At 47.0% G+C, this 22,111-nt stretch overlaps 1 protein-coding gene across 4 annotated transcripts in view; it reads right to left on the bottom strand.

Moving 5' to 3' along the window:
- Positions 1-251: 251 nt before the first annotated feature.
- JUP (junction plakoglobin) overlaps positions 252-22,111 on the bottom strand; it is a 29,845-nt gene continuing 7,985 nt past the window's right edge. Inside the window, exons 1-15 of one of the 4 annotated variants that reach the window (XM_027870446.1) lie at positions 14,502-14,611; positions 14,015-14,146; positions 11,265-11,518; positions 10,795-11,033; positions 10,113-10,314; positions 8,999-9,143; positions 8,769-8,872; positions 7,577-7,915; positions 3,687-3,842; positions 3,336-3,455; positions 2,752-2,902; positions 2,483-2,604; positions 2,151-2,190; positions 1,716-1,885; positions 252-1,177 (exon numbers count right to left, since the gene is read on the bottom strand). In XM_027870446.1, the coding sequence (XP_027726247.1) occupies positions 1,734-1,885; positions 2,151-2,190; positions 2,483-2,604; positions 2,752-2,902; positions 3,336-3,455; positions 3,687-3,842; positions 7,577-7,915; positions 8,769-8,872; positions 8,999-9,143; positions 10,113-10,314; positions 10,795-11,033; positions 11,265-11,518; positions 14,015-14,135 (2,145 nt within the window). In that variant the 5' untranslated portion in view covers positions 14,136-14,146; positions 14,502-14,611 and the 3' untranslated portion in view covers positions 252-1,177; positions 1,716-1,733. Of the gene's footprint in view, positions 1,178-1,715; positions 1,886-2,150; positions 2,191-2,482; positions 2,605-2,751; positions 2,903-3,335; positions 3,456-3,686; positions 3,843-7,576; positions 7,916-8,768; positions 8,873-8,998; positions 9,144-10,112; positions 10,315-10,794; positions 11,034-11,264; positions 11,519-14,014; positions 14,147-14,501; positions 14,612-22,111 lie in introns of those variants that run through there. The other 3 variants (XM_027870445.1, XM_027870443.1, XM_027870444.1) reach the window with 3 other exon arrangements.

The following is a 22,111-nucleotide window of genomic DNA, read 5'->3' as shown; positions in this document are numbered from 1 at the left end:
GAGCATCTTCTGTGAGGCCTGAGTATTCTACCCAAGATCATTCAATACAAGGAATCCATTAATTGAAGGACAAAATAAACTTTCTGGGATTTTTTTTTCATCTGTGGTTGTGATCTCTCATCCCTAAATCCCCATGTAAGATGGTTTTGGAGGTAATGAGGGAGTTATGGAACCCTGACCCTCCCTTGTTTCCCTCCCTACCCCTACCCACAACTCCGGCTCTCCAAAGCAGCTGCTTTTCAGACCCTTGGTGCGTTTTTTATTTTTATTCTTTGCTTTGGTCTATACAAAAAAACCAACCAATAACCAAAAACTTACAGAGATTATAATCAAACTCTCAGTTATTGTTCCCCTCAGCTTCCCCTACCACTCCCAAGCAAGGCAGTGGGGGAGAATGAAACAAGAAGAGGGAAGAAACCGACACCACACACCAGAGAGGGTCAGTCAAGAGTATGAGTTGCTTCTCCAGGGTCAGAGTGGTTACATAGGGAAGTGGGAGGAGAGAAGGGGCTGTGCACTGAGCTCTCCTTATCAGCTAAAAAGCCAATTCAGCATCCTGGAGAGAGAAGCAGAAAGTCTCCCAGAGTGAGACGACTCTCTTTCTCTCTCTGGGCTCATTTCATGTGGTCTGTCCCTTTATTTTTCAGTCCTTTGGAATAGAGAAACTTTGAGTTTCTGAAGTTTGAGTCCTAAACTCTGGGCTGGGGATCAGGAGGGGACTGGAAAAAGCAAAATCAGAAATCAGCACAAACCAAAGCTTCCCCAGGCTCCAGACTACCTGCACTGAGAGTTTGGAAAGGGGCAAAGGTGCCTGAGTGATTGAACCAGGGGTAGGTCATTGAGGCAGAGTAATGGAGAAGTGGCATATATATATTAAAGCTTCAGGAGCCAGGGGAGGAAGATAAAGCCCCCGTGGCACAGGGCTAGGGGAGAGGGTCAGGGGGTGTCAGGCCCTACACCCCACAGCACTCACACTCACACACACACACACACACACACACACACACACACACACACAAAGAAAGAAAATTCAAAATTAATAAAAACCCTAAAGAGGAGAACTTGTTATGGGCGTGGGCAAGTGAAGTCCCAGCCACCCAGCTTGGTCCTCTGCTCAGGCACTTTCTGTCTCAGTCCCTCACCTGGAGTTAGTCACTTAGGGATCAAGAATGATACCCTGGGGGGAAAAAGAAAAGGTGAAACAGTTACTGACCAGACTATTTCTTCTCCACGAGACTCACCATACTAGCCCTACACCACCCTCTTCTCCTCTCCCCCATCTTCTCCCTCCCAAAGTCCTGGGCAGGTGTTCTACCCTGGGAGAATTGCTTCTCTTTCTGCCTGCTCCATCAAAGTGGAGATAAGAAACATTAGCTCTTAGGAAGGACATTCCAAGTGGGAAACAGAATGTTCTTTGTCTCTCCCACAGTGATCAGAATAGTGATGTACATGTAGTAGGTGCTCTATGTATTCTTTAAAAGTGTGTTGATGTTGTTTTTTTTAAATCACAGGAATAAGGGGACCTCAGAGCATTGCTTTCTTGGGAGATCTCTACACAGAAGAGACTCTCCCACCAACCCCATGTTGCTACTGCAATAAGAAAAAGGAACAACCTCCAGGGAAGAGATGAAGGGAACCCCAGAAGGGAGAGAAGTGAACTGGGCTAGGCCCGCATGTAAAGCCAAACTAAGAAGTCTTGGGGGTGAAGGCCATACCACGAGTGAGGGGCTGGGCTAGGCTAGCATATGGTCAGCAGTAGGGTAGGGAGGCCGGAGACCATCACTGTAGGTGTCGATGGGGTAGTCCCCATCCATATCCATGTGCATCTCCATAGGGTCCAGGGGTCCATCATTCGGGTACATGGAACGGTATGTGGCATCCAGGTCTGAGGAGAAAAGGGCTCGGTTGAGGAACCTCCAAAGTCACCGGAAAAGGGGATGGGCCCAGGAAGTTGCTACCATTCTCTTCCATCCCCTTCCTCTCCATATCCCCCACCTACATTCTTCAGTGCCCCACAGCTACTACTTGAGATATCAGGGGCCCCAGGGATTTTTATAGTTACTTATCAGCTGGCTTTGGAGATAGGACACAGACGTACAGGACACACATACATGGAAACATTCTTGCACTGTTCTCTGCCATATACTCACCCTCTTGGTAAGGTTCATTAATGGGGATCATGCTCTGGGCCTAGAGAAAGAAAGAAGGAAACTTAAGGTATGGGATTGGTAGAGGGAAGGAGAAGACAAATGGCAGAAACAGCTGCCTCTAGAAATACTGAACCGGAGGAAGGTGAGGAAATACAGCAACAAGTTCATGGCCCTCTTCCCACCACAAATTCATTTGCCAAGTTCACACCCCAGGGTTAAACAGTCACCCCACTTATGCTCTGGTGGCCCCCATCACAAAGACGAGGGAGGGAGAAAATGCAAGGGAACTGGATGGCTTGATGAAACTGGAGAAGAGGGAAGGGGATACTCACAGCCTCCCAGGCAGCCGGGTCATGTTTGAAGAGTGAATTGGTGAGCTCCACAGAAACACGTTTGCGATAATCCGGGTTCTTGTCCTCAGAGATACGGAATAGAACAGCAGCAGCATAGGTTGCTGGTGGTAGGGAAGCGGGAGCGCAGGGAGTTAGAAGAGAGGGGGAGAGGGCCGAGTTAGGACAAAGCCCGCCTCCTTGCCATCGTGGCAACGGGAGATCTGCGGGGTTCCGAGCCCTCCTCCCCCCTCCCTCAGCCCCCTCCTCACCAGTGCCCTCATTGCGGCAATGCAAGAGCTCCATGAGCGGGGCTGAGGCCCCCTCGGCATCGATGGAGTCGGCGGCCTCTTTGTCCTGGGCCAGCTCACACAGTACTCCAGCTGCCACCCGCTGAATGTTCTCCACTGATGAGTACAGGAGCTGGGGAGGACCAGGACAGGACAGAGGTCAGAATGTGACATGGGCAAAGGGCTGCTGGCCCCACCCCCACCCCCCACTACCCCTCTGCCTTCCTGCTTTCCAAAGGGCTCCTCAACATTATCACCTTCCTTCCTCCCTCTTTTCACAGCGAAAGCCACACTGGGATGGGGCATTTCTTAAGCAGTAAGAATGCCGAGGCAGAGACATCTCTGCTTGAATGCAGAGAAGCCTGTGGCTCTAGAAATGAAGCAGGTAGTTGAGAAAGGTGCCTCGACAGGGAGCTTCTGAGATCAGAAACTAAGGAAACCAGACTTCTCCTATCCTCCGTATTTCCCATCAGCACAACATAAGACTTTCTCTTCAGTTGGGTAAAGAATAGAAAAAGACAGCTTGTCTGGCCCTATCCTGCTGCCCCACCCCATCCTGAACTCACCTGTACAAACAGAGGGATGGTGTTCAGCCGGAAGATTTCCATGCGGTTCATGGGATCCCGGGCAAGGATGTGCAGGGCACCAGTACAGCCTTCTACAATTTCCTCCATCTTTACACCATCCTGCAAACAAATACTGGCATTAGGAGGAGTTCCAGCAGAGAGCAGGCACTACATTCGCAGACTCACAGTCCAGAGCCGAAGCAAGGAGCAGGCACCCCTCCCTGAGGATGGAGTGGCACCAAATCACATCTCTCTTGTCTGGCCCTTTACAGGCCTCTCCTTGATGAGTAGCAGAGCTTGGGGAAGGGAAGAAAGTGGGGTAAGGGGGGGTATCAATCCAAGTATACATACCGTGTAGGGCTGCTGTGTGCCTGCAGCCACGTGGCGCTGGGCATCCTGGTGGGCCTTGACCAGCAACTGGACAAGGCGGGGAATGACCGCCGCCTCTTGCAGGGGAGCATGGTTGGCAGGACACAAGGCCAGGTTCCTGATTAATCCAATAGTTGCCTGATAAAAGAGGGGAAAGGGGAAAGGACAGTGAATACAAGCACTTTCTGAACACCCAGAGAATTGATCAGCTTCCCAGCACCATGGCATCAAATCCCTTAACTTTAACACAGGAACATGATAAAAGATTTGCAGTGAATCAGATAGCCTCATCACTAGATTTCTTTCTCTCCTCCTCTTCCTGATCAATCACAGTCAATTCAATTCAACAAACATTAAATACATACTACGTGCCCTTGCATGGTGCTGGAATAAAAAAAAATAAACAAAAATAAAAGTTTCTGCCTTTAAGGCATTTGAATTTTTCTATAGGATACAACATGTTTCCAAATAAGTAAAGACAAGCACATACAAAGTAATTTTGAGAGGGAGAGAATGCTAAAAAACTGGTGGGAAAAGGCCTTATGTAGGAAGTAGCACCCCAGCTGTGCTTTGAGTGATAACAATTCTAAGAGAGGGAGGTGAGAAGGAATTATATTATTACATGGAGGCCCAAATGTGGCTATGAAGAACAGTGAACCAACCAGGTTGAAAAGAATAGAGGGTTGTAGGAAGGGGAGGGATACGAAATCACACTGGAAAGGTAGGTGGGAATCTGGGCTGAAGAGTTTGTACTTGATTCTAAGATTTTTGAATAAGAGGTACAGGGTCAGACCTGTGCTTTAGGGTTATCAGTTTAGCAGATGTGTGGGGGCAGAGACCGATTAGGAGGCTATTGCAATAGCCCAGATGAGATGTGATAAATGCCTGAAATAAGGTAGAGGCCGTATGGACAGAGAGGAGAACCAATGACTACAAGAGATGCTGGGGGCAGGACTGACAGGACTTGGCAGCTTATTGATGATATGATGCGGGTAGGGGGAGGATGAGGGAGATAAAGAAGAGTGAGAGTCAAGGATGACCTCAAGGATGTGAACCTGGATGACTGGAAAAATGATGGTGGTTTCAACAAAAATATGGGGTGGGAAAAATATAAAAGAGTTTGGTTTTGGACATGTTGAATCCAAGATCCCTATGCCTACAGACACCCGAGTGGACACATCTGGCAGGAAGAAGAAAAGCAGAACTGGAATTCAGGAGAGACTAGGGCTGGATGTATAGACATATGAGTCATCAGATAAATGAACCCATAGGAGCAGATAAGATCAACAGGGGCAAGCGTGCAGAAAGTGAAGAAGGGGGCCCAGGCAGTCCCTCGAAGGATTTCCTCATTCACAGGCAAGAATTAGATAAAGAGAGAGCAAAGGACACTGAACAGGGCTGGTCAGAGCAGGAAGAGGACCAGGACAGGTGCTTTACAGAGGCCAGTGAAGGAGAACATGTCTTGGGGAGGTCACAGGGCAGTGGAGGGGATGGTCGATAGTGTCAAAAATTGCAGAGAGGTCAAATAAAGTATAGACTGAGAACACTGCAGTGTATTTAGCAGTTAAGAGATCATGGGTAAATTTGGAGAGAGAAGTTTCAGCCAAGTCTTGGGGTTGAAGGCCCATGGGGTTGTAAGGGATTGAGAAGTGAGTTAGAGGTGAGGCAATGGAGGTGAGCAGTACAGACAACCTTTTCTAAGAGTCTGGCTGTGGGAGGGAGAGGATATATAGGATGAGGGTTCAAAGGGATGGAAGTGTCAACTGATGGGTTTTTAAGAATGGAGGAGGCCTGGGCATGTTTGTAATTCAATCCAATTCAACAGGAATGTATGTAGCTATATAACCTTTATCAGATTGCTAACTGTCTCAGGGAAGGGGGAAGGGGAGGGAGGGAAGGATAGAATTTGGAACTCAAAATTTAAAAAAAAAACCACAAATGTTAAAAAATATATTTACACGTAATTGGGGTGAAAATAAAATGTTAAAAAAAAAAGAATGTATGCTACACTTACTATGTGCTAGTCACTAGGGATACAAGCACAAAAATGAAACACCCCTTGCCCTCAAGGAGCTTACACTCTATTGATGGGCAATAGCTGGTACAAAGATCAGTAAATACAAAGTATATACAAAATGAAGACCAGAACGTGTAAGGCGGGGTTGGAGAGAATGTTGATTTAGGAAATCAAGTAAGGCTTCTTGTAAGAGGTGGCACTTGATTTGAGCCTCAAAGGGAATGAGGGGCTCCTTGAGGTAGAAATGAGGAGGGAGAGCATTCCAGTTTGGCAAGAACAGAATAGGGGGTGCAGAATAATATAGCCAGGAAGGAGAAACAGGAACCAGACTGTGAAAGGCTTTAAATGCCAAACAGAAGTTTTACATTTGATCCCCAGAGGCACGAGGGGGCCCCCAGAGCTTTGAAAGCAAGGGACTGATACAATCAACCTACTGCTTTAGGAATATCATTTTGGCAGCCGTGTGGAGAATGGATTGGAGAAGACTGGATTCTGGGAAGCTATTCCATAAATCCAGGTGACAGGTGATGAGGGCCTGAACTAGGGAAGTGGCCATATGGGTAAAAGGAAAGGATGTACATATGCATGGATCAGTGCTTTGATCTTATACCATGCTGTCAATTGAGCTGCTCTGAAAGGTCCTGCCACCATCACTTCTCCCACCCCGCCCACCCTCACCCCCCAGCATCATGGCCCTTTAGACCTTCTCTCATTCTGGCTTCTGTCGCCCCATATCAACTAAAGACATCCTTCTCAGGCTAAGGTGTGTACCTCACAGCACTTTGGACTTCTCTTCTACACCTCACCATAACATATTGTGGTTATATTTATGTATTTGTCTTATCCCCTCTGCTATTCAATTCAATAAATATTTATTGAAAGCCTACTCCATGCAGGGCACTGTGCTAGGCACAAGGAGATGCAAGGAAAAATGAAACAGCCCCTGCCCTCAAGGATCTTAGTGGCCAGTTTGACTGAAAGGCAGAATGCATGAAGGAGAGTTGATGAGCAAGAACCCCAGAAGGCAAGACGGAGTCATATTGGGAAGGGTATTAAAAACCAAATAAAGAAGATTGCATTTTTATCCTAGAGGCAAAAGGTGCCACGAGAGCTTCTTGATCATAGAAGTAATGGGGTCAGGTCTACACTTTAAGACTATTACTTCAGGAACCATGTGAGTGATGGACTAGAGGGGGGAGGTGTTGGGGCCACTTAGGAAACTTAGGAAACGACAATTGTCCAGGCAAAAAGTGATGAGGGCCTGAACTAGAGTGGTGCCCATGTGAGTGGACCAAAGGGGAAGGATTCACGACACGTTATGGAGGAAGAATGGACAAGACTTGGCAACTTATTGGATGGGGACAGTTTGGGAGAAGGGAGAATGGAAGGTGACTCTGGGGTTGGAAAGTTGGGCACCAAAAAGATGGTGGTGCCTCCATTGGAAACAGAGAAGTTATGAAAGGAGGGATGTTTCGGGAGAAAGATAATGAGTTCTGCTTAGAACTTACTGAGTTTGAGATGCTTATGGGACATCCAGTTGCGATATCCATTAGGCAGTTCATGATGTGAAACTGGATAGTCCTAGGCTGAAAGTTCTACCTTCTTCAACTTGATATTCCCATAGGTCTTAATACAGTGCCTTGCATCTAGTAGGTGCTCAATAAATATTTGCTGCATGAAGAAGTCCTCAGGAAAGGGGTTATTCTTTGTCATCCTCTCTCTTAACCCTGGCCATTGAAAAGTTAGACTTGCTCTAGTCTAACTGGCTTCAGTTGTGACCATATTGCACCCAGAAGATTCTGCTAATTGGGCTGCTCTGCCAGCTCCCTCCCTCAGCCCGTCTAGAAGGCAATACCTTAACCAGAGGCCATTGGTTGGGCTGGTTGAGCAGCTTGACAATGGCCGGGATGCCATAGTTGAGGCGCACAGAATTCTGGGCCATCTCGGCCTCCGGGTGGCGGCTGGTGAGATGCCGCAGTGCACAGATAGCAGGCTCGGTGATGTCGTCTTTGTCGCCTGCACGCAGGATGGCATGGATCAGTGCCTCCACGCCGCTGTTCTGCGTCACTAGTGTCTTGTTCTTGCTGTTGTTGCAGGTCAGGTTGGAAAGTGTGCCCGTGGCACAGGTCAGCACATTCACATCGTCCACACTCAGTTGGCTGACCAAGACCTTCAACACACTATCCAGGCCCTCCTGGGGAAGAGAAGAGAATGCAAGCTCCTTGAGAACAAGGACTATTTCTGCCTTTTCTGTGTATGTCCAGTGTTTAGTGCAGTGTCTATCCCACAGTAAATGCTTATCAATTGATTGAACAAGGTACTCCTTCTGAAATCCTTCCTCCTTCCAACTTTCCAGTGTTCTTGACCTTATACCATGCTTCAGCTGAGCTGACCTATCAAGTCCCACCACCTCTCCCTTCCCCCTACCCCCAACAACAACACAGAATTTGAAGTCCTAACTAATCCTCCAGACTGAGCCAGTGTCTGGCATGCTTCTCTCCACTGGTCTGCCATTCCAACTCTGTCCTTGTCACCTGAACAGAGTAGGGTAGGGCAAGCAGCCCTTAAGGACAGCAGGCTAGGTAAGACATTGGCATTATGGGGAGAGATGTGGAAAATTGGGCTAATACTATGCAATATTTTGAAGTAAACTGTCCCATCGCTTCCTCATTTCCCACTATCCTCTTTCCTTTCAAATCCCGAGTACCTTCAAAGTCTCCATTCCATCCATTTTTCCTCACAAAACCTAATCTTGAGTCCTTCCTCCACATTAATATGTAAATGATCCCTTCCAAGGATTAAAGCTTTAAATCAAAGTGGAGAAGCTCTGAAGACGGATTTCAGGCATTAGCTTCCAAGTAGGAGAGGATTTCAGAATCTCTGGCAGTCCTGGCTGCTTCAGTCACACCACACAAAGGAAGGGGTATTAGGTCTCTGGGCAGAAAGCTGGGGAGTGGATGGTGAGGGGGTGGGGTTAAGGAGGCCACTGGAGGAGAGGACCAAGAGGATATGAGCGGCTAAGGAGGGATGAGTCCCCAGGCCCTTACCTGCTTAGTGGCTACATCTGAGAGGTTGCGCAGGGTCCACAGACAGTTTTGCACAAGGCGAGGGCTGTTGCTTGTCAAGTGTTTTCCGAGGGCCTGCATACCACCTAGATATGGAGAAGAAATAGCATTATGAGGGATGGACATAGCCAGTGATGCATGCAGAGCCCCACCTACCCACTGGCTCATCCCCCAAGTCTCATCCAAAGGTCTCCACTAAATGGGTGCCTCACCAGCCTCCACGATGGCAGGCTTGTTGCTGGGGCACACAGACAGCACCTTGAGCACGCGGCTTGTGGTCCAGAGCAGCTTCTCGTAACTATAATTACGCATAATCTGCACCAGGGCCTGGGGGCCCCCATTGGCCAGGATGATGAGCTGTAGAGGCAGCAAAGTGAGAGGGGGAGGCTGAGCACAGGCAGTGTTGGTGGGAGGATGTTAACATGGACCATGGATCTATGTGGTTTCAAATAAAAACTAGAGAAGGCAGAGGCTTTAGCAGGGTAGAGAGATCAGCCTGCAGAAGAGGCTTCTTAACAAATAGTGCTTATTATGTGCCAGGTATTGTGCTAAGTGCTGGGGATATAGAGAAAGAAAAAAAAAACACAATCTGTTCTCAAGAAGCTCATAATTTAGTTGGGGAGACAAAAGCAACTATGTACATACAAAGATATGGTTGGTTGTTGTGCTTCATCCTCGAAGAGGATCAACGTGACATGATTATGTTGGGGTCAAGTTACAGTGTGTCTGATTGTGGCTGATCAGACCAATATGAGCTTGGAAGGCTGTACCACAGGTTGGCCACAAACAGTCCATATGGACATTGGGAGTGGAGACGTCTCTCAATTTGTGCATTTCACGTTTCTTTACATACAAAGATATACAGAATAGATGGAAAGTGATCTCAGATCTCAGAGGAACAGCGAAGGGTGGGAACCAGAGCAAGAAAGGCTTCCTGCAGAAGATGGGATCTCGAAGAAAGCCAGGAAAAGAAGGAGACAGTGATGAGAAGGGAGAGCACTCCAAGCATGGGGGGAGCCAGTGAAAAGGCACCATGCTGGAAGATGGAGTGTAGTGCTGAAGGAACAGCAAGGAGGCCAAAGAAGCTAGGGTTGTAAGGAACGTGGAGAGTAAAGCATGAGAAGATGGTGGGAAAATAGAAAGAAGACAAGCTGTAAAGCCCTTAAAGGCCAAGTAGAAGATCTCATGTTTGATCCTGGTGGGGTAGAAGGGAGCCATTGGAATTTGTTGAGTAGGGGGCTGATGTGAGCAAGATGAATGCAGTAGGAAAATCCCTTTGGCAGCTGGAGAGGGGAGAGACTCAAGGCACCCGGATGATAACCTCACCTTGCTCTCCTGGTTGCCATATGCAAGTAGCTGCAGGCAGTCAGTGGTAATGGCCAGGAATTTGGGGTTGTTCTTGTTGAGGAGGGGCACCATTTTCTGTAGCCCATCAGCCAGGCGGACGGCCATCTTGGCACCCTCCTGATACAGCAGCAGGTTATGCAATGTTGTGATAGCATAGAACAGGACTGATTCCACTGGAGAACTGTGAGGGGAAGATAGAGCCATGGGGGTTGGGGAAGGTATGAAAGATACACCCCCTTCAATGCACCCAGAGCCTCGTACCCCATGTTATCAGAAAATGAGGTTCAAAGAGCTCCCAGTTGGGAAAGGAAAGATGGCAGCTAGGAGTAACATAGAAATGAGAAGCTAGGGTATGGATTAGCTTAAGCTACAGCACTGGGCCAGGAGGCACAGGATTCCTGGCGCCCCATTGTCAGGGCCCATCTCCTCCATGAAGCCTTCCCAGACTACTCCAACTCCTCACAGTACTCTCTCATTTTTGCACTATACTTAACATTCTGTACTGTACCCCCTTTACTATCATTTATTGTTCCTTTATCACTTCAAATGTGCTAAAACTCATTTCAACTTGACCATAAGTTTCTCAGGGACAGGGATCCTATCCTGCCTTGTGCTTCTCTATATCTAGGTACTTGATAAATACTTGCTGCCCGACTGATACCTGAGCATGCGGACCAAAGCAGGGATGCCCCCTGACTTGAAGATGGCAAGCAGCCCCTCACGGTGATGAGACAGATTATGCAGGATACTGGTGGTACAGCGGGCAGTATCCAGATCACTGGTGTTCTGCATGGTGCGCACAACAGCGGCCACCAGCTGGGGTGAGCCCATCAGCGCCCGCCGGGACGCCTCCTTCTTTGATAGTTGATTCACGATCATGGCTGCCTTACTCACCACCACCTGCAGAATAGTGGGGTGAAAGTGGAAGATCAGAGAAGTTTAGCATTGGTGCTGAAAGACCACCAAGGGGCTGCCCTACCCTGGAAGCAGGGAGACTAGACCCTCCCATAATAATCCTACAACCAGTGGCCTTGATGCTGATTTCTTAGGATTCCTCCCTATCCCTCAGCACTATCAGTAAATTCCTTATAATCAGGTTTTCCCATTTCCCCCCAGCCCTGCGGCACTGACCGGGTCCTCATCATTGAGCAGCTTGGTGAGTTCAGGCAGGGCTCGTGTGGCCAGCTCAGCATCATCCTGGTAGTTGATGAGGTGGACGATGGCTGATTTTAACAGCTGCGAGGGCTCGGCTAATCGTTGCACATTGGTGGCCTGTCCTTCAATCTGGGTGGTCAATAGGAGAGAATGGTCCTCGGTTGTCTCAGGGTACATGGCTGCCCTCACCCGCTGGGCCCTCGTCATTGTCATCTGGCATTCTAGATCACCTGGAAGCAAAGGAAAGGCAGGTTTGAAAGGTATGGTGTCATGTATGTGCAGAACGGTGCCGTGTGTGGAATGGCCCTAACCACCACCCTGGCCCCAACTCCAGATTTCCCTAGGACTTCCTCAGCCCCCTTCCTTGACATCCTGCCTGGCTTGCTGTGGCAATGTGTTCTAATGGAAAGAGCAGAAGGCTGGTTTGTCAGGAGATATGAATTCTAGTGCCAGCTCTGAGAGTAACTTGCCAAAGATTAGTTAAGTCACTTAACTTTATCAGGCCTTAGCTTCCTTTCCCTATATAATAGAAACTAATCTACCTACCACACAGGCACTATAGAAATATAAGATTATAATTTCCTCATGAAACTCCACAAAGATTTATTAAGTACATTATGTGTAAGGCACTGTGGTAATGAGACATAAAACAAGGGTCCCTGCCCTCAAAATGCTGACAACCTAGTAAGGGAAATAAGATAAGTTCAATTCAAAATGGAACTTGATAAATACTTTAAGAGGGAAATGGGCAAAGGTTCAGAGGAGAAAAAGATCATTTCTGACAAGGATTCATAAAGAGGTTAGCATTTGCGCAGGGCCTTGAAGCATGAGTAGGATTTTAAAAAGTGAAAATGTAGAGGCAGCTAGGTGAAGCAGTTGATAGAGCACTGGCCCTGGAGTTAGGAGGACCCAAGTTCAAATCCAGCCTCAGACATTTATTAGCTGTGTGACCCTGGGCAAGTCATTTAACCCCACTGCCTCTGAAAAAAAAAAGCAAAAATATGAGTATTCCAAGCAGAGGGAATCCTATGAGCAAGAAACATCAGTGGGAAACTGTGGGACATGTTAGTGAGCAGTACAGCTTGGCTAGAGCATAGAAAACCTGAAGAGGAGTAAATGAGAGAAGGCCAAAGCCAGATTGTGGAAGGCCCTGAATGTCAGGCTGAGGATTTAAGACTATCCTGTAAGTAATAAGGGCCCAAGAAAGTTTTGAGCAGAGTGTAACATAATCAGAACTACTATGCATAAATTAGATTAATCTGACAACAGGGCGTAGGAAATATTAGAGGTGGGAAGACCAGTTAGGAAGCTATTGCAATCAGTCAGGTGAGAGGTAATAATGGTCTATACCAGGGTGGTGGCAGTGAAGTGTGAAGGAGGGAACAGATTCAAGAGATAAGACAGGATTAGACATGGGAAAGGTAACATTCCATCATATACCCAACTGTATGATGGGTAGACCTGACAGAGAAACCAAGAGGTCAGTGATGACCAACACCATCCTGTCAGGGAAAGAGCTAGGGCTGGGAATCAAGAGTCTTGCCTTTCAGCCCACAGATCCATTCATCAGATAGACAGACGGGACACTGGAACTCCACTGCCTTATCTTGGCAATGGAGTTGGCACTTTCTCCTCATTCTGGAAACTGAGAAGAGTATGCCCTTCTGTCTCCTGTCTAAGGCAGTTTCCCCAGGTACAGAATAGGACTTAGCTGCATGGGTCTCCCCACCTCCCCCAAACCCTCAACAAGCACCTCCCCCAGTCTGGGAGTGGTAGATCCAGAGGCTTCCCAGAGCAGCCCCACCCTGGCAATCGCCCAAATGCCCCTTGGCAGAGGGAGTTGGAACAGCCCCACCCTCTAATTAGACAGGAAGGAGGAGACAGTCTCTGCTCCCTCCCTGCCTGCCTGCAGTGATTCCAGGCTTTCAGCTATCAAAGCAATACCTGACAATGCCAAACATAAGGGCTGGCTGCCCACAGATAGATGCCCTGATTGCTAAGGTCTTTAGTGCCCTCAGAGCCCTTTCGCAGACCTCACCTTTACTATTACCAGCTCAGACAAATGCATGCAGCCTTACCCATCCATGAACACTGAAAGTTGTTACTAGTTTTTAACAATCAAAAGACACAGATAATCCACAATCCAGAGAAAACAACTACAACAATCATTTCTTAAAAGCCTTCTATGGGTAGAGCACTGTGTTGGGTGATGAGAGAGATACAGATTTAGAGGGGTGTGGAGGAGAGCTCAAGTTAGTCACTGCTTTTACTCCACCATCTTGGCTCCACCCTGAGAGATACAAATTTAACTAAGACCTGGTCTGAGCCCTCCAGAAAAGCCAAGGAGCTTACAGATGGTTGGCTGCTAAATAATCAATGGACCAGTAATGACCCTGGCATATACCCAGAAATATGAGCCTGCACACACCTAGGACTCCTCTTTGCCCAGTCAAAGCAAAACAATCTCCCCTCATCTCTTCCACCAAGTCTTCCCACCACCCCATTCTTACCACTCTATGGCCCCTTGGCATTGCACCCAGTTTGTCCCTGGGAATTTTGTATGGGCATGGGGCTTTTCTCTCCCATCAGATTGGCTCCTTCTCTGGTGCCAACCCAGGGAGTCATGTGACTGCACTAACTTTGGCTCTGGGGAGCCCCCTGGGAATAGTTGGTGGTTTTCTTGAGTGCATATTGGCGGCCACAGGCCTCATCCTCCTCGACAATACCTTTGCCGCTGACTGATGGCACACAGGTGTTGGCCCCAGAGTGGATGCCCGAGTCGTAGGTGTATGTCTGCTGCCACTCTGTCACCTTGATGGGCTGCTCAACCAGGTTGATCACCTCCATGGCAGTTGCTGCTGATACATGGAAGGGACAAAAGGGTCAGACAGATCCAGGAAAGGTCCCTCACGCCACTCCCTAGGCTTCTTTCTAGCTCCCATCACCATCAACTTTCTTTTAAACCCTTTCCCCATTTCAGCTGCAACTACCAGTCTCTTCTAGCCTGTTAATTCTTCTCTCCCACCTCCCTTCCTAATCCAATGCCAGCACTTCCTCCTATTGCTGGAAGCTAAAAGGAGCTTTTTATTGGACCTTCCCAACAACCTCGACAGGCTGCCCTAGCCCACAGACATGGCTGTCCCCCACCTCCTTCACCCACCCTTCCCACCAGGCTCAGCTGTAGGAATCAAGCTGAAGATCCAGGAAGCTTACCCTGAAGGGGCACAGAGCTATCTGTTCAGTGTCCCAGTGTTGTCTGAACAGGTAGAGAGAGGAGTGAGCACACAGAGGGAGCGGCAGAGAAGTGACGCACAGTCTCAAGGGGAAGGTGGAGTTACAAGGTACCTGAAGCTGGGTGGGTGGACACCAGGGTGTACATGCACTCCACTCACCATCACTGAACTGTCCACTCCAGTGAAAGGAGTTTGAGATAGGAGGGGTGCATGACATCATAGGTATGTATGTGCAAAAGAGGCAGCAAAGAACTACTTCTCCAAGACTAGACCAGCTCAACCCCTCCTCTTCACCACTCCCCCAAAATCAGAAGGATAGTTCTCTGGGGTACCCGTGCCATTCCATCCTACCATCTCAGGTGGGGCTCTAGGGGGCTATTCCTGATAGCTCCACCCCCAAGAAGGATTCAGTAGCAGCAGGGAGTGATGGGCAGGGTTTAGGCGAACAGGCCAAACTGGTTTCTCCAGGGACCAACTATCCAGAAAACAGGGAATATGTTATGAACACTTTGTCACAGTCATACGTTGAGACAATCACATAGTCACTCTCCCTTCCTAGGTGAAACAAGAGCTAACATGGGATAATTCACAGGTGGCCAGACCCTAATTTTCCTTATAGAGATAGCCTCTCCTTCCAGGGTCGCTGCTCTGCTGCCACCTCCTTCCCCTTATCCCACAGAACCTAGGTCAGTCAGGTAAGACCTTGTGGATGGCCAGTGACAACAGTTGTCTTTTACTTCAGCCTGCAGATCCTTAACAGCTAAAAGCTTGACTTCTCCATGCATTAATAGAGAATGCTTCCTGTTTCTCTACTCCAGAAATGATTAATTCAGTTAGCTAGAGCACTATGTTAATGAAGCCAACGTCACAGGTTCAGTTCCTCCTAGGCTGAGTAAGCACCACACAAAGGAAAAACTCAGTTTTCCCAACAGATTGGGCACTTAATTCTAGCCAGAACACATGCCATTTGTTACAAGGGAAGGACAGGGTGACAGAAAGCTAGCTCATTTGGAGTAACTCATTCCCACCAGTAGAATAAACAATTCACAGTGCCCATCCCACTGACAGTGGGTCAATTAGAGGGTCATTCCCACACTAGAAGCTGTTATTTCTTCTTTTCTTGCTGCCTTTCATGGCCAGATAAGGACAGCTCTGCCCAGCTCCCTGCCAGCACACCACCTGAGACAGGCAGGGCTAGGAGAGAGATCAGCTTCTTCCCTCCTTCCCGGAATGACTCAGAGTTTCAGGGCTGATCAGTGGAATGTGCCAGAGAGGCCCAGAAAGACAGACAGGACAGGCACAGGTTCCAGCCAGATGCGCCCAGCTGCTTTCCTGGCATTCTCCACAGGAAAGACAAGGCTGTCTCTGGCTATTTCAGGAGCAAGCCCACAGCTCCCTGCCCCTGCTCCCACACTCTTCCCCAGGGCCTCCAGGAGGCAAAAAGAGAGGAGGGGGATGGGACAACAGGAGGCCTAGATGAAACCTTTGGAGCCAGTAATACAGGTCCCTGAAGACTTTTCCCCATCCCCAAGACCAGAGTCCTTAAGGTTAGAGGTGGGGGGTAATGCCATACATACATCCTACACAGTTTAAGCTTGTCACATGAGTTCTGGTTTTCATTTCCTCCTCCAGTGTGGAAGAAAATCAGCGTAGGAAGAGACAAACTATGTCAGTAAATAAGGTCACCTTAACCCCCTAGATGGCATTCAGCTCTCTCTGGGCAGGGAGGAGGGCTCACCTCCTGACATTAACCTTGAGGTCAACAAGGACAGGAAGGCTCTGGCTCTTCCATTAGCCCAGTCCCATTAACTATGGGCCACAGAGAGGTTTCTATTTAAGCCCCTCATCCCCCTACTCCACCCAAATCAATTTGCTTTGCTTCCAAATCAAAGAAGACAACAAGGTCAAGGCCAGCAACAGGAACAGTGGGTTATATGGAAGCCATCTGTCCCCAAGGCCTTGAGCCAAGCTGAAGCAGCAACAGAGAGGGTACTAATTCCTTATTGTATTACCAGCTGCAGAGTCAATTATCCCAGAGGTCAGAGGTCATTGTTAAGGATATTCCCGCTGGATTTTCTCCTCTGATTTCCAACAGGGGTTAGGGAAAGCTGTGACAAACAGAGACCTCCCCAGCCTGGATACCCCAAGAGGGTAAGTCTGGTGACACAGGTGGTTTTTACCACCTGTTAGCAGCTTGGGACAGTCAGGGGGGAAGGAAAGAGGATGCTGGCAGTGGAACCAGAGGGAAGTGAGCACTGGCTACACTTTCCCATCCATCCAACTTAGGTTGGTGGGATAAGGGGAAGGAGATTACAGGGCAGCAGCCCCAGAAGGAGAGGATCCAGCCCCTGAGGGGCACCCTAAGTTTGGATCTTGTCCCACCTAGTGAGAACTTGTCTGGAAGGTCAAAACATTCACCAGGAGAGCAATATCTCCAAAGCATTGTCACCTTCTAGATTCGGTAACTGTGAGAAGTGTGTGGGTGGGAAAATGGGAGAAAAGTTAACTGGAGAAAAATTTGAGGGTTAGCAAGATGAGTGTCTTAAAATTATTCGGTGGAAGGGGAATACAATGTTTCTCCTCTCTGAGGACGGGTTCAGAGGATAAGGCTAAGTCTAAGCAAGCTACAATTACAGAGAGGCAGTAGAGTACCAAGTAAAGAGCCCAAGATGACTTTGAATCTGGAGGTGTGAGCATGAACCCCAGTTCTGTCACTTATTATGTGATCTTGGGGAAATCACTGTTTCCTTCTCTGCAAAATGGTTATAATGATACCTTTGCTATTTTACAGTCTTGTTGCTATAGAATATTACATAGTAACTGACCTTTACATAGCACGTTAAAGCTTGCAAAGCCATTTACACATATTACTTTGTTTCACCCTTTAAGGTAGGTTCTGATAAGGAAACTGAGGCTGAGGGAAATTAACTGACTTGCTGATGGCCAAATATTGTTGTTCAGTTGTGTCTGACTCTTCATGACTCCATTTGGGGTTTTCTTGGCAAAGATAATGGAGTAGTTTGCTATTTCCTTCTCCAGCTGATTTTACAGATGGGGAAACAGAGGCAAACAGGGTAAAATGACTTGCCCAAGGTCATATAGCTAGTAAGTATCTGAAACCAGATCTGAACTCAGGGAAATGGGTCTTCCTGACTCCAGGCCTGGCACTCTAGCCACTGTGCCACCTAGCAGCCCACTGATAGCTAGAGTCCTAGGGATGATCTGAACCCAAGTTTTCTTGATGCCAAATCCATTACTTAATCCACTACTTCAGGTTGCATATTTTGTATAAATTTTAGCAGTTATTATTATTATCATCCTTTATTATCACTGTCACCTGGCAGGATGTTCAGGCAGTTCATTCCAAGTAGTATATTCCTTGCTACCCAAATGTTCAGCCTAGGAGGGCTTTATGCACCATGGGAATAGGAAAAACAATATAAGGTGCCACTGGGTTTGGTCGGGTCTTCATATCAACCCGTCCTTACTTCCTATAAAGAAACCAAGTCCTACCTATATCTCCAGTCCCAGAAACAGAGAGACAGAAAAAGGCTTTTAAAAATTGAATAGGGAAGTCTTTGTTTAGTACAAGTTCTATTGTTGGCACGAAGAGCGGAAGGAGCCGTCTCTTCTGGGGTAACGTTTGGCTCAGGGTAGGGGAAAAGATAGGCTAACTGTCCAGTGGTATGTGCACCAGAGATATGTGCGAGTGGATTTGAGTGTGTTCACATGATCACATGGGCAATCAAACGCCCAAGAGTAACTGGTGTGAGGCACGATCCTCCCCTCCCTCCCAGCTGCCTTCTCCATAGCTTTAGAGCCCTCTTTGCAATAACCGCAGTAATTCCAGCCGGATATTACCCATGCATCCTAAATCTGAGTGTAGCCAGACAGAGGGAGGGCCCATCTACCCAGCAAAGAGTATGACCCAAGGTGGGAGGAGAGGAGGTCAGGGGAGAGTAATTAAAAATAGCCTTGGGATCTCAGACTGGACTAAGTTTGCTATGTCCCCAGTGATAATGAGCTAGAGTGACAGGAAAAGGGTTGGTTGCCTCTGCATACTTTCTTTGTAATGCAGTCTTTTATTTCTGAGGAGATGTGACTGGTCTCCAAATTTTGTTCATCCACCACTATTGAGTAAATGCTTTGAGTTTATTTTGCTCATTTACAAACTATATACTCATAGGTTATACTAATAATTATATATCTTATAAAACTTACACAAGAATAGAAATTCATAAAGAGTGAGATAGGGAGCCACTGGAGTTGAATGAGTAGGGGAGGGATAGGGTCAGGCTCAAGCTTTGGTAAGATCACTATGGCAGTTGCGTGGACTGGACAGGGGAGGAAATTAAGGCAGGAAGACCAATTGACAATAAAATTTTATTGTCTTTTTTTTTTTGGTACATATTTTAATTTGTTGTGATTACGACTAATCCCGCCCTTAATCTTGTTGTTCAGTCATTTTCCAGTCCTGTCTGACTCTTTGTGACTCCACTTAGGGTTTTCTTAGCAAAGATACTGGAGTGGTTAGTCATTTGCTTCTCCAGCTCATTCGACAGATGAGCAAACTGAGGTAAACAAGGTTAAGTGACTTGGCCAGGGTCACACAGCTATTAAGTGTCTGAGGTCAGATTTGAACTCAGGAAGATGAGTCTTCCTGACTCTAGGCCTCAAACTTTATCTACTGTGACACCTAGTTGCTCTTTTTTTTTTTAAATTGGTTATTGCAATGGTCCAGGCAACTGATGAGGAACTGATATAGGATGGTAGCTGTGTGAGTAGAGAGAAGGGGACAAATGGAAGAGATGTTGTAAAGGAGAAATGACAAGATTTGGCAACTGCTTGGATATGTAGGGTGAAGGAAGAGTGAGGAACAGAAGACAACATAGAGGTTGCTAACCTGGGTGACTAAGTAGTGTCTTTGACAGTAATAGGGAAGACCTGAGTCCAGATACTGCCTGAGGCACTTCATAGCCATGACACTAACTGAGCAAGTCTCTTAACCTCCCTAAGCCTATCTGTAATATGGGGGATAATAATAGCACCTACCACACCTACCCACCTTATACACTATGTAAATACCTGCTAATGTTATTGCTATTCAGGTATGAATCTAGGTGGGTTTGTGGGGAGAGATCACGTGGGTCTGGATGTGGATTCCAGTTCATTTTTGCCTGTGCAACCTTGTCAACTCACTCCACTGCATCCAAAAAGAAAGGGAACCCTCTTACTTAGAGGGTCATTGCCCCTGAGCGGAGCTATGGAGGCTCCCTCAGGTCCCTGCCTCAGCCACTAAGTGATCTAAAGGGCAGGAAGTAGGTAGGCTTTGGGGAAGGAAATTTTCCAAAAAGCACATGAACTTGGGTTATAATTACCCTGACAGACCAATGCCTCTGGGATGGGAAGAAATGAGGATCTTGGTGAGGGCTGGGGGGCAGGGAAGCTATGTAAAGGGATAAGGGTAGGTGGGGTTGTGTTAGAGATAAGCAGGAAATAGGCTAGGATAGGGTAGGAGGCAACCCATCTTCCCATCTTTTGATTGGATGCTCACATATACCTGGTCAAGACATGGACCCCACTTTGGATACTTTGTTGTTCAGTCATTTCAGTCGTGTTGACTTCATGACCCCATTTGGGGTTTTCTTGGCAGAGATACTGGAGTGATTTACCATTCCTTTCCTCACCTCATTTTACACATGAGGAAACTGAGGCAAACAGGGTTAAGTGACTTACCCAGGATCATACAGCTAGTGTTGAAGGCCAGATTTTTGAACTTAGGAAGACAATTCTTCCTGACTCTAGGCCTTGTACTCTGTCCACTATGCCACCAACCTGTCCCACTTTGGAGATTACTCCCCTAAAAAATCTGTTTACATTCTTTCCTTTGGCTAGAGGAAATTAGCAAGTTAATGATTAAAAGAAGTAGATTTCAAAGACTTGATCTGGTGGACTGTCATTTGAACTAAGAAGCCCCATTAAAAAGAATAATAAAATCACTGGTAAAATGATTAATACATAGCAGTTCATTTTTACATAGTATTTGCTTTTCTCACAGCAACCCAGGGAGACAGACCCTAACTCACAGATGAGGAAACTGATGCTAAGAAAGGTTAATAAAAAAAAAAAAACCTTGTCCAGAAGCTAGACCTTGAACCTAGATCTCAATACTTCAGGTCCCCCAATTTCAAGTCCCATTCTTTTTCTACTATTCCACTAGACCACACTAACTCTCTGGTGTGCCCAGACACTCAAGGGACTGAAAATTCAACAGGGAATTTTTCATTAGTTTCTGATATTTTAGAAAAACAGGTCCCATCCTGTCTGGACTAGGCAGAAATCTTTTACACATGCTTTTCACACAATCACAGGATCCTAGAGGTCGCTCATTTAACCCAAACTGAATGGAAATCTGCTTTATTATATCCCTAAAAGCTGGTCTCCTAGCTTCTATGTGTCCTGCCAGGGGTGAGAAAGAGGAGGAGGAGGCAGTGTATCCCCTTTGGGACAGTACAGAATTGGCAAGAAGTGTTTTTTCTTATGTTGAGCCTGTCTCTAGAGGCAGCTGACTCTAGAATTTCCATCCATAGCTCCTAGTTCGGCAGTTTCAACCCTCTTCCATATGATCACACTTCAAATATATTCTACAACCTTTATCCTAGCATATTCTTTTTAGATTCATATTCTCCATTCCTTTGTTAAGTAAATCTATGCTCTTGCTTAAATCCAAGGTGGCTCAAATGCTGGCGTTATTTGCACATGGGAGAGGGCTCAAGATCTCCAAACTAAGGAACCATCTCAGTAAGAGGGCAGGTTTGGGATCTTAGCTGAGAGCAGATTCTTCAGTAGATGCCCGTGCATTGGCCAAAAGTTAAACAAATTCTTGTGCATGAGTGTGATGGAATTATTACTGGGCTGTAAGAAACAATGAATATAAGAACAGAGAGACTCAAAGCAAAGCAGATACAGAAAAAAAAATATAATGTAAATGGGAAGAAAAACAGCAACAACAAAACCCCTACATGCCGTGTAATTCTAATGACCAAGCTGGGCCCAGAAAAGACAAGAAAATGCAGAAACAATGGGTGTGGAACATTGCACACACTTTCAGATTCAGGTGATGTGAAATCACTTTCTTTTTTCCTCTGGCTTTTTTATATTCTTTTTTATAAGAGAGAACTCTCTGGGTAGGGGAGAGAGGAGGCACATATTTGGAAATGAAGGTGACAAAAAATAAAAGCTATCAATACAATTTTTTTCTTGGAGATGATAGATTCTTCATAAGGCCCCTGGAAGAGGCTGGAATGGTTGGAGGTAAAGGGTGCGATTTCTGCAAGAAACAGGAGTATACAGAAACTGATAGAGACAGATGTGCTGAGGCTGAAATGGAAACATTTGTAGAGGAGCACATGCCCAGTCAGGCATCTGCCAGTTCTGCCCTCCATAGCCCTTGATATTCATTTCTTTGTCCGTATTGATCATATCTTGAAGAGCTGCCCTAGTGCCAGGAATCTCTAAGACCCTGAGGGGCACTGTCACTGTCAGGCTATGTTAGTGTTCAGCACCCAGGCTTTGCCCATGGGGTTCCCC

Source organism: Vombatus ursinus, unplaced genomic scaffold (assembly GCF_900497805.2).
Source record: "Vombatus ursinus unplaced genomic scaffold, bare-nosed wombat genome assembly UNPS02014797.1, whole genome shotgun sequence".
NCBI classification, from domain to species: Eukaryota; Metazoa; Chordata; class Mammalia; order Diprotodontia; family Vombatidae; genus Vombatus; species Vombatus ursinus.
This window is presented reverse-complemented; position numbering and strand designations above follow the sequence as displayed.